Below are 12,350 nucleotides of genomic sequence, written 5' to 3' on the forward strand. Positions count from 1 at the left end.
AGCAGATCTTCACGCAGCAGTCCGTGGAGGAGCCCATGGTGGAGCAGGTGGATGTGGCCTCAAGAAGGCTGCGGCCCATGGAGAGCCCCTGCAGGAGCAGGCTCTGGTCTGGAGCTGCAGCCTGTGCAGAGGAGCCCACGCATGAGCCCATGATCTGGCAGGAGCTGCCACCCATGTTGAAACAGTTTGGTCCTGATGGATAAATCCTGTGGTACAGACCCATATTGAAGCAGTTCTTGAAGAGCTGCTGTCTGTGAAAAGCCCATGCAGGATCAGTTTGGGAAGGATGGCATCCCATGGGAGGGACCCTACGCTGGAGCTGGGGCAGAGATTGACTGTGAAGGAGCGGCAGAGATGAAGCATTAGGGATTGACTGCAGCCCCTGTCCCCCTGTGTTGCTCAGGGGGAAGAGGTAGAAGAGGGTGGATGGAGAGGCAGGTGTTTTTAGTTTGCTTTTATTTTCTTACTGTTCTAGTCCAGTAGTGATAGGCAAAAAATTATATTAATCTCCCTATGCTGAGTCTGTTTTTCCTGTGACAATAATTGGTGAGTGATCTCCCTGTCCTTATCTCAACCCTTGAGCCCTTCCCATCACATTTTCTCCCCTTTTTTCTTTGAGGAGGGGGAGTGAGGAAGTGGATGTGGTGGAGTTCAGCTGCTCAGCAGGGTAAAAACACCATTCTTGTACGTGCCATAAATGAGTGGTGCTGGTGTTTGGCTATTGGAAAGCAGAAAGAATAATAAGCCTTGCACTGTTGACAGCTTAGAGAACCCCTTTGTACATCAAGTCTGATGTTTTAGAGGGCAGCAGTCTACTAGTACTTTTTGTGGCTAGAATGTAACTAGTGAGCAGGAATTTAAGCATACTAATTGCTACTCCACCAGGGACTGTTCCTCTTGGTACCATGGTGTCTCACAGGCTAATACCTTTAGCTTGGTATCTCACTGGATGTGATGGTGAAGAGCATGTTTTTTGTTCACTGAAGCTTACAGGTTGGTTCCCTTTACACTCATGTACCTCTTCCCACTTGTCTAAGTTTTCTTTCCAGTGACACCATAAGCTTATCACAAGCTTTTTCATCTCTTACTATTGCTCACGGTTTTTCTCTTATAACTTGTGGTACTTTTGATACCATTTGTTTAATAAGAGGCAGTTTCCAAAATATAAAAGGAGACAAACTTATTCAGCTTCTGCTGCTAAACTAGTAAGTAAATGCAGAGGGTGAGTGAGTGTGGGGAATACAAGGGAACTGTCACATGCAATCAAGATGTTAAGATCCTGAACATGTCAAATTCCATCCTAGTCTATGGATGTAAAAGTACATTAAGAGTCACAAAGGACGTCATAGCTTTTATGCTTTCTGAGAAATAACCACAACATATTAGCAGTGTTCAGCATTTAATAGGCCTATTTGTTACTACTAAAACCACAGACTGTTACTCCAGCAAACTGACTGTTAATTGTCTCTAACTTTGGATTTTTGTATTATAATTGCAATATTTTTAAAAGAATAGTTAAAGGGTATTGAGAAACATAATTTGATTTACAGTCATTAGCAACTTATTTTTCATCTTCCTGAATACAGAGCGTGGTCTATTAGGCTTACAGTAATTAAATAGTGTTTCTTAGAATCACAGAATATCCTGAGTTGAAGGGACCCACAAGGATCACTGAGTCCATCTCCTGGCTCCATACAGGAACACCCAAAAATCAGACCCTGTGTCTGAGAGCAGTGTCCAAACACTTCTGGAACTCCACCAGGCTCGGTGCCATGACCAAGGGGTCCCTGGGGAGCCTGTTCCAGTGCCCAACCACCCTCTCAGTGAAGAACCTTTTCCTAACCCCCAGCCTGACCCTCCCCTGTCCCAGCTCCGTGCCGTCCCCTCGGGTCCTGTTGCTGTCCCCAGAGAGCAGAGCTCAGCGCCTGCCCCTCCGCTCCCCTCGTGAGGGAGCTGCAGGCCGCCATGAGGCCTCCCCTCAGCCTGCTCTGCTCTGGGCTGAACAAACCAGGGGCCTCAGCTGCTCCTCACAGCTTGCCCTCTAGACCTTTCACCATCATTGTAGCCCTCCTTTGGATGTTCTCTCATAATGTCTTATGTCCTTCTTAAATTGTGGTGCACAAAACTATACACAGTATTCAAGGTGAGGGCTGCACCACTGCTGAGTAGAGCAGGACAAGCACTCCCCTTAACCAGCTAGCTCGACTGTGCATAATGCAGCCCAGGATACACTTGACTCTTTTGGCTGCCAGTGTGCACTGCTGACTCATATTCAACTTGACATCAACCAGAACCCCCACATCCCTTTCCATGGGGCTGTTATCCAACCTCTTGTCCTCCAGTCTGTACACACAGCCAGGGTTGCCCCATCTCAGGTGCAGAATCCAGCACTTGCTCTTGTTAAACTTCGTACTGATGGTGATTGTCCAGCCCCCTAATTAGTCAAGATCTCTCTGTTTCACCTCATCTGTATTCATGAGTATAAAAATATCACCTTCAAGTGACCTCTCTATGCTGCTGAAAAACTATAGAATGTTACTACTTCTCAGCAGGAAGTTTATAAAATATTTGAAATCCTCCTATCTGTCAAGACTACAAACAAAGAATGTTGCAGGGTATTGAAAGTGTTCCCTGGTTTTAATGAACAGGAATTAAAATATATAGTCTAGTACTGTCCAGTTTAACTGCTATGCCCTAATTGCATAGTAGCATAAGAAATCGATATCTGACTGCATACAGAAATTCAGTATTTGTTAATCCTGTCACAAAAATCCCAGATCCTGATTCCTGAAGATCACAGTGCCAATGGAGATGGCAGAAAACTGTAAGCACGTGCACACAGATAAACTCAGAGTTAAGTCAATGTGCTCTAACGACAGAGCTCTACTGCCAAGGAAGATGCTTTCAGTAGTTGCCAGTCAGACCTTTGCCTATTTGAAATGAAATCCAAGGGCCTGATCTTTCAAGTCCTTTTTCCCTTTGTTACAAACCCAGTTTTAAAAATAACTAAGCATATCCCCAGGGAAGTGGTCACGGTGCCAAGCCTGATGGAGTTCAAGAAGAGTTTGGACAATGCTCTCAGACGCATGATCTGATCTGATTTATTTATTTATGTATTTATGTATGTATTTATTTATTTATTTAGGGAGGTCCTTTGGGGACCCAGGAGTTGGACTTGATGATCCTTGAGGGTCCCTCCCAACTCAATTCTATGATTGGCACTGTAAAACATATGAACTACTGCAAAGTCTATACAGATTTCAGGAAAAACAAAATGAAGAGGTCTCCTAGGTCTTCAGGTAAAAAAAAACATGCTCTGATTTCCTATTTGCTCAGAGCTGAAAAGAAGTATCTTGGACTGAGCCATTTTGCAATGTCTGGTAATGGAAGTCTCCTTTTCTCTCTGCAGATTTATGCATGTCCACACTGTGTGAAGCCAGGAGTTGGACTCAGTGATCCTTGTGGGTCCCTTCTAACTCAGGATATTCTGTGGTTCTGTGGTTCTATGGTTCTATGAATTGGAGACAGAAGAAGGCAGTCTTTTCTAAATAAAAGTCACTGTAAAAAAAAAACACACCAAAACTCCACCACCTGTATGTCATTTTGGAGACTGTCCAGTTACAGAGCAAAGTTCGCAGCAATAGGTCCCCAGGCTCCTCCTATTATAATGGACTGCATTTAACATTTCAGCTGATATACCTGTTTGCACTCAGGATACATGGAACCACTAGCTGTATACGTACTTTTAAGGCAGGAAACTGAGAGCTAAGAAATGTCTTATTGCAAAACAGAAAGCTCTTATAAGCACAACCTCTTTAAGAGAGAACCAGCATTCCATATACTACCTAATGTTCTCAACATACCCAGTGTTGTGCTTTTACTCTCAACTTTCTGCTCTTTGTAGTGCAAGATGAAACTCAAGAAGAATATACCCTAGAGATCATTTAATAAAGTTAAAAGTATTTTAAGATCAGACAAACATACCTACTACCTTCCTTCAACAGTGCAATAGCAATCCGAATCCTATTCCTTAGGAAGATCAGCATCAGTATTATTATGACCTCAACAACACAAAGTATTATCACTGTAAATAAAAAAAAAATAATAATAATTTATCAAGAATCAAACCAATACACTGCCCCTGTAAATTGCTTTTTTTCCTGCCTTGCATTTTACACTTTCGCTCATGAACTCCACTAGATGCTCTGCTAGAGCACTTCTCCCTTTCATTCACTGCCGCTGCAAGTCTTCAGTTCTATTTCACAGTTTTGTAAGTGCCAGTGTAGGGCAATTCTACATGCAGGGAATTAGAATATATAAGACCCTGACATCAGCATTTGTAATTTTAGATGAAAAATGGAAGATAGCATTCTCAGGCAAAGATAAACATCCACTGAAATATGACCGTACCATTTGCCCTTAAATACAGTTTACCCATAACAAACCATATTTTTCATAAACAAGCATTTTCCATGTTAATACTTAACTGCTGCTAATTTGTAGTATCTAAATATAGTAAATAAAATAAAAAGGAGACGATGAGTTAACTCTTTCATGAAGAGTGTGTTTCTCTCATGCATATTGTTCTAACATTTAAATGCACTTAAATCAATAGTTTTGTTTGAGTATTAACCTGGCATGAGCTCATTTCACTTCACATGGAAAAAAAAAGAAGGAGAGAAGAGAAGGAGAAGGAGAAGGAGAAGGAGAAGGAGAAGGAGAAGGAGAAGGAGAAGGAGAAGGAGAAGGAGAAGGAGAAGGAGAAGGAGAAGGAGAAGGAGAAGGAGAAGGAGAAGGAGAAGGAGAAGGAGAAGGAGAAGGAGAAGGAGAAGGAGAAGGAGAAGGAGAAGGAGAAGGAGAAGGAGAAGGAGAAGGAGAAGGAGAAGGAGAAGGAGAAGGAGAAGGAGAAGGAGAAGGAGAAGGAGAAGGAGAAGGAGAAGGAGAAGGAGAAGGATAGGACAGTTCTGGACAAATTATTTGCACCTTCCTGTTGTGCTGCTGGAATCAAACTTCTGAGGTCAGAGAACTGAGAGTGGTATACCACACAACATTTCTTAGCCGTGTTTGAATCATAACCCAGATTTGGTTCAAAGAGTCTGATCAGTCTGATTTCTATTTGTGTCAGTTCAAAACCTACTTCTGCACTAGAAAGTAAAATAAATAAATAAATAAAAATCTCTGCACTTCATCTGGATAAGACAGGGTCCTGAAGCACATCTCTTCAGACTCTGAGACATATCCATTAACTCTGGGTGATTCAGATAGTTAGACAACATCTAAATGAGCCCAGAAGTTGGACTCGATGATCCTTGTGGGTCCCTTCCAACTCGGATATTCTATGATCCTATGATAAACCTGTCCAGCAGCTGTGGATGGTTGCACACAGTGGGACTTGACTCCTTCAGATGAAACCAGGAATTTCTGTAGAGGGAGAGGAAGACAGAAGGGATAACTACTCCTAGGACTTGGCTTGCCTGGAAGTTTGCAAAAGGATATGGAGATTGGCTTTAGCTGTCACAGCTAAGACATAGACTCAGAATCCAGACAGAGATATACATAGATACTCTTAAAACATGATTACAAATATTATCGGCACCCCTGGCCATCATAACTGCAGGTGGCAAGTAACCACTGTGATGCTCAGAGCCACAGATTTTGTTCTGAATAAAGTTTTTGTTACATGCACTTTAGCACCTATTTTGATGGAGTTCCTCATGAAGGAAAACATAATCAGTTTTCTTTAAAGTTGGTCTCATTTCAGTTCAGTTAAGTTAGTGTGACTTTTCCCCTTGTGAAAAAATGAAAGCATTGTTAGTACATGATGAGTTCTAGACTAGGACTGAGAGGACCTATATTTTCATCAAGGATATTTAACTGGTTTGCTGGGTGATTTTGGACAAATCATTTGGACAGTTCCTGAGTACCTTAGGTTACTTGTCTGAAAGTGACACTGACCTCTAGATAAACTACACATTGGCTGCTAAGAATCAGGCAGCAGAAGGGACTGAAGAGTTACAAGGAAAAACATAATACAGTCAAAAGGCCCTCTAGAGATAGAATACTAAAAAGATTTGCCTCAACAGTACATAGGAAGATGCCTCACAAGCTCAATGATCCAACGAAAACACAAAGCAAAGAAAGGAGATTTAAGCAATATACTGTTCTATTAATTCAGCTAACAGTTTTTATCTAGGCTATGTCCCATTCACCATCCCAGTTACAGTGTCCATGTGCCTTCTAATAGAGTAGAAACTGCAATGCAATTAATATTTGCCACATATTTGTTCTCTCTTCTGCCCCCCCTTTCCTGGGGAGGAATGTGCATGTTTTCTTCTTCCAGTAGAATTTTATTTTAAAAACAGATGCACATGACCCTGTAAGAGAAGGCAATGAAGCACTCTTGAAAATAAAGATGATGAAATTTGGGAAGGGTCGTTCCACAGTCTTAGTGCAGCCTCCAAAAAAAAAGCAGTGATCTGATCATAAAGAGTTCCACAAAAATGTGCATAGTTATTAATCTAATTTCTGTCTCTCCCAGAATCATTATTCACTGCCATCAGAAGTGTGATTGCATTATTTCCTTTTCCAAATACACTACTATCCTTTCTAAAACCAGATATTTTGCACAATACAAAGAAAAAGAATTCTTACCTGTCTGAATGACATGTTTGAAGGAGTTTTAACAAGGCAAACACTGCAAAAAGACAGTGATTGATTCTCCTGCATATCCATTAATTGATACAGGTTTTAAAGGGCACTTACTAAATGCTAGCCATGTTTGCCTCAATTGTAGGTACACTCTGAAGTCTGTCTGGAATCCGATATCATAAACAGTGAGGTCAGATCCAGGTATGCCTTTGAGATGATCATACTCCCAGTAACAATGCCAGATGCCTTTTAAGAAGCAATTAATATAAAAAGTGTGTTTCTGAGGAGTGCAAAGACAAGTTTTTAAATATATATATATATTTAATATTTAAAATTAATTTTAAAAATAATTTTTACAAGCCAAGTGTTATGTCCTCAACATGTCAGTAAACAAAAATAAAAAATGCATTACCGAGAAATTAGTGAATTATAAAATCACATGTAGAAAAAGAAATATCAGTGCAAATGAATATACATTAAGCATACCATAGGTAAATAATTCAGGTTACTATATCTGGTGCTGTGTCAGCACAGCTGAATTCTTACTAAGTTTCACCGTCATTTAAGCATTTGTCACTAAACTGTGTCCAAAACTGAGCATTACTTATCCCAGTTGTACCATTTAATTGATATGATTACTGATTTTCCTTGCTCACATTTAAGCAATAAGGAAAAATAGCCTCAGAAGCTAGAAGATTACACCTACCATAACCTATAATTCCAATCACGCCAAAGATGAAAATCCAGAAGAGAACCCCAGCTGTGAACCTCAACAGCACAAGGAAGAGCAGACTCACAATCATTGCAATGAACAACCCACTGGAGAGATAAGAGACAGAAACAAGAGGGGAAAAAGTGTGAGAATCTTCCCTTTCTTGCATGACTGTTACTCCAAGTGAAGGTCACTTTGTGTCATATGAGAATGATTTTTAAAACTGTATTTCAAAATCTTCGTTATGAAATACATCCTCTTGGATATCATCTGCTATTAGAAACCAGTAGCTTAGATATGATGATCTCACAGGGCACAGCCAGAAATGTTTGTATCCACTAGGTTTTCAGCTCAGCTGAATGGGACTAGCACCAAAAATGACTTTTTAGTCATTTACACCAGCTGAACAACTCACTGCCTTTTTCAGGACATAGAAAGTTGAAATAGAGGACTACCTGTGTGGGAGGAGGTTGCTTATTTATGTCTTCCGTTAAAGATCCCTACTTGGAAAGGAACACTTTTAATAAAGTGACATTCTAGGAGCTTTTCTAAACAAAGATAATTAAGTTTAGGAAGAAAAACAGTGACTATTTACCCATCAGAACAGGGAATGATCAGGAAATTGTGATGCATAAAAAGAAACTTGTAAGAGCTGACTTATAATGACCCATCAATGGAATCCCTATGAAACATATCTACACACTATTTTCTTTTTCTCAGGTCTGCAGCAGGGAAATACTTATTCTCATTACACTCCCAGAAGGCAAGTCAGAACGGAAAAAACAACTGCAAAAAGCCTTTTTACTTTTAGGTGAGGCATTCTAAAGCAATGTGAATAATAATTCCCCTTCAACAAAAATCCAGCTTAGATGATTTAGAGAACATTTAATTTCTCAGAATTTTTGTAGGTGTTATATCAGAATTTTGTATTGAGTACATACTCATAAAAATTTAAAACATCTTGCCTGTGTTTGATAATTTCTCTTCTGAATGTTCCCAATATCATTAGCCAGTTACCAAAGACAGGACGTGGGACAGCCTGATCATACAGAGTCAAAAACGCTGAGATGTTTTGGGCCAACTAAGCCAGATGGGCAGAGGGACAAGAAATCACCTTATATTTTAAGTCTTTGTAAGCTAGTCTTACATCCTTGCCCCTAAAGTCTTCCTAGCATGAAATATTTTCACTTTCTGAATGGCTTGTTTGAAACTCAGAGCATGTTCCTCAAAACAAGTTGTAGTTTCGGAGCTTACGGTTCTGTTCTTGAAAGCAGTAGGCTATCTGTGCAAATATAGACAGTAGCCTGCTTAAATCTCTTTAGATATACATGAGTCCTAGTAACACCAAAACTGAGAGCATGGTAACAACTGTCCTCTACAGACAGTCTGCCTTAAACTGAAGCTTGAAGTAGAAGTAGCTCACCACTACTTCTGTTTCAGTGCTGCATTTTTACTGATTGATTAGTGAATATTAATTGCAAGACAAAGTTAATATCATTCCATACTTTTTGTTCTTGACATTGCTTTGCCCACTTAATCGGCACTAGCAGATTTATAATAGATTTAGCTATACATTGAATTGGCAGTATGAATTTAGAAATTGTGTTTTATATAAATACCAGTGACACTTGACACTTCAAATTGGTTTGAAAGTCTGTAAGAGTTTCAGTTTTGGAGTTACCACACAGATGGGCCCTGCAACAGAAGATATCACCTTCTATTTTTCCTCATAGAATATTAAAACCTACTCCACATCAATTGACATTCTATGTATATATGCTGTGCTATCCTTACCTCATGTATGAAATCATAACAACATTACCATCATGTGATGACAGGAAGTTACAGTCGCTCCTTGAGTTTAAAAGTAGGATTGGTAACAAACACATACATGATCCATATTTTTTCATTTCCTGCACACTCCAAAGGGTGTTTGGAAGAATTACAAATTCCCATTAAAAACTTACATTAGTATCCAATACCAAGAAATGGCATAGTCTTCAAAAATTTTCATTCCAACTGATCGTGCATCCAAGACATTATTGATGCCGCTGAGAAAAGACAAACCAAAGAAAAGTTTGCTTTGGGTAAAAAAGCAGAATTTATTTAAACAACAAATAGGCCCAGTCAAAGAATTTGAAATATCATTGCTAGTAAGAAGATCATAATACTATTCTCCTGCTTCATTTCTCTAACTACACCAACATCAATCGAAATCATGCCAAAGAAAATTCTTCTGAAGTTAAGAATCCTCAAAAAAACCCAAAAACCTGCATTAAAAAGTCTATAGTGTTCCTGATAAAGCTTTACTAGAAAAGCTCTATGAGTGCTGATTATCACCAGCTTTATCACCATAATTGCTTATTATGTCACAAGAAAATCATGTGTTATTAAGATCTGCAGTGTACTAAAAGCCACACATTTGTGACTCCAGGACTGCTAATAGTAGAGAAGCAGAAAAGAGTACAGTGAAGATAAAAGTTGAATTTATGGATTTTTTTCCTATCTCACAAAGTACTTAGCCACATTCATGTTTTCCTAAAAGGAAATTAAAGATTTGGTAAGACTACACAATGTGGTTGTACAAGCCAGAAGAAGGGAACTTTACAGGTGTGGGTGTTATCAGGGTCGGTAAGGTGCTAGAGTGTGGCAGTTTTGGATTGAGAGGCATGAAGAGGTACCCCTGTTCTTCAGACAGGATGAGGACTGACAGAAGCTGGAAAAGTTCAGCTATTCAGTATTTTTTTCTCATCCTGGTTAATACCCAGGACTGGAGGTGCTAGCTTTCCATCTGCAAGGGAGGCGTTATCATGCATCAGAGCCCAGTACAACACTTTTTGACCATTAGACATATTCTTAAAAACAGGAGCACCCTTAAGAGGTGAAATGCCCATAGTAAAGACCATCATTGGAAGGAATAGCCAAGACCGAGAGGGTTTAATTTTACGGCTTCTTTAGCTTTCTTTAATACTAATTTTTGCTAGGAAAAACAAGAAGAATGATTTAAAAACTGAAAAACAACCACTTTGAGACAATCAAACTAAAACTTTTAGCTCCCTGCTCATTTTTTTATAACACAATGATGGTTTCCCTTACTAGAACTATGCAGGTGCCCAGGCATAGAGACCATTTACTAGTAAATCTTGCCTGGTTACCTTCAGCCATTTGCTACAACAGATTCCAATTATTTTTTCAATTCCTAAATTATTTTACAATTTTATAATGCAGCAAATGAGAGGTAAAGAACAGTAAAACCTACTTTGCAGCTTCCCTGAGATCAGTTACATTTCTTGTTTTCCCTCTTCCATCTCTGAACGTAGTCTGATTTGCCACAGTTAGCACACCATTCTTTGTTGAGAAGTCTGGGAAGCATCTCTTAAGAACTATTCAAAATATCAAAGCAAAGGATGCACATTACATTTCATGATGAGCTCCACTTTCATCACCTGTTTTTTGCAACAAATTCTAACATATTTAAATCATTTCAGATTCATAGTCAATTGTTTTACACTTGATGATCTATTGATACATTGCATTTGACAAATATTGGAAGAAACATTATATTCAAGATAATGTTTTTATGCTCTGGGGCTTTTTGTCCTATGTTTGTGTAAGTTCAGGCATGATGGGAGCATAGCTTTCAACTGGACATTCTAGGTGCTACTAAATAACAGTAACAGTATCTGTAGCAGTTTAAGAATTTGTAATAAATACAGAACTTACTCTCTGCCAGTATCTAGGCAGCTTACAAATACTGCTGCTTCTCAAATATGTTATTTACACAGCAATAATCAAACCAGCCCCCGGGGACAGACTCAGCATGACTGGTCACAAATGGTACTAGCACCCAAACCAAGACATAGCAGCAAGCCTCAGTGCCTCATATGCCAGATGACCTGCAGTACCAGATATTATCACTAGATATCCTTGGAGAGGAGAAAATGGAAAAGACAAACTAGGTGGTGATTGTAAAAGAGAGAAAAGGAGAGATGGTTACATACTTTTTTATGTTGCCTTGGTCTTTGCTGCAAGAAGTCCTGGTTTTCATTTTGAAAGGAAGAGCAGGTCACTCCTCCAACACAGCTGAACTTGAACTTTATATAAGAATTCTGTGCTTCCTTTATTTAGTTCTAATATATATGGATGCCAGAGTTCAATATTCAGTCTAGACTATCTATTCTACCAATTATTGTGAGGATATAATTAAGTAACATGTCTCTCTTCCTCCTGTAATCTTTGCCCCCTATTGTCATCTAAAACAAGATAATAGCTTTGCAAATTAATTTTCTGCCTTTTGGGTGAGCACATCACTTTTAATAAAAATTCTTTTCTTTATTAAAGAGAATCCATATTTTCTCTTTTTGATAACCTGCCCCCGATTTACATGATGCCTACTTTAAAGCATGGAAAAATAAACAGCAATTTCTTATTTGCATGAGTTTCTGGGTCAGTGGCAGATACTCTTGATGTTACACTTCTGTAGCTGAGATCAACTCTGAGATCTGTGGTTATCTACTCAGAAATACCTGCTGACCAGAGTGACAAAAACATCTTTTGGCTCCTCCATTACTGATCTGTATGCCATGCAGAGCCAGCATCATAACTAATAATTGAGCTGCATTGCAATTGGGCTCAAGTATCATTTGAACTTTAACAGCTGGCCATACGATCCTTCTTACATTCATGATATTTTCTTGATGCCAGTGGGGTTGCTTGCTCACGTATTTTAAAAGACACAATTTGAAATGTAGATCTTTTTCTATTAGTGACGATTCATGAACAAAAAAGAGCTCATCTTTACCTGATCACATGCTGAATGTTCACAGACAGCAGTTAGAAAAAAAATAAAAATCTTTACACTTTCAAACTGTTTAAAACTGAATAATAGTCACTATCAGATAACAGACAGCTCTTAGGGAGCTTGCCACAAACTACTTTTCAGATCAGAGTTGTGCTTTAATGTGAACGCTAACAATCTGCTAAGATGTGC

General features: G+C 39.1%; 1 protein-coding gene across 2 annotated transcripts in view; it reads right to left on the reverse strand.

Moving 5' to 3' along the window:
* Positions 1-12,350, reverse strand: part of SLC44A5 (solute carrier family 44 member 5) — a 90,030-nt gene that overhangs the window by 19,989 nt on the left and 57,691 nt on the right. For both annotated transcript variants that reach the window (XM_013193143.3, XM_048062111.2), the window contains exons 8-12: positions 10,620-10,743; positions 9,328-9,411; positions 7,355-7,467; positions 6,763-6,894; positions 3,985-4,084 (exon numbers count right to left, since the gene is read on the reverse strand). In XM_013193143.3, coding sequence (XP_013048597.1) covers positions 3,985-4,084; positions 6,763-6,894; positions 7,355-7,467; positions 9,328-9,411; positions 10,620-10,743 — 553 coding nt within the window. The remainder of the gene's footprint in view (positions 1-3,984; positions 4,085-6,762; positions 6,895-7,354; positions 7,468-9,327; positions 9,412-10,619; positions 10,744-12,350) is intronic.

Source organism: Anser cygnoides, chromosome 8, assembly GCF_040182565.1.
Source record: "Anser cygnoides isolate HZ-2024a breed goose chromosome 8, Taihu_goose_T2T_genome, whole genome shotgun sequence".
Taxonomy (NCBI): domain Eukaryota; kingdom Metazoa; phylum Chordata; class Aves; order Anseriformes; family Anatidae; genus Anser; species Anser cygnoides.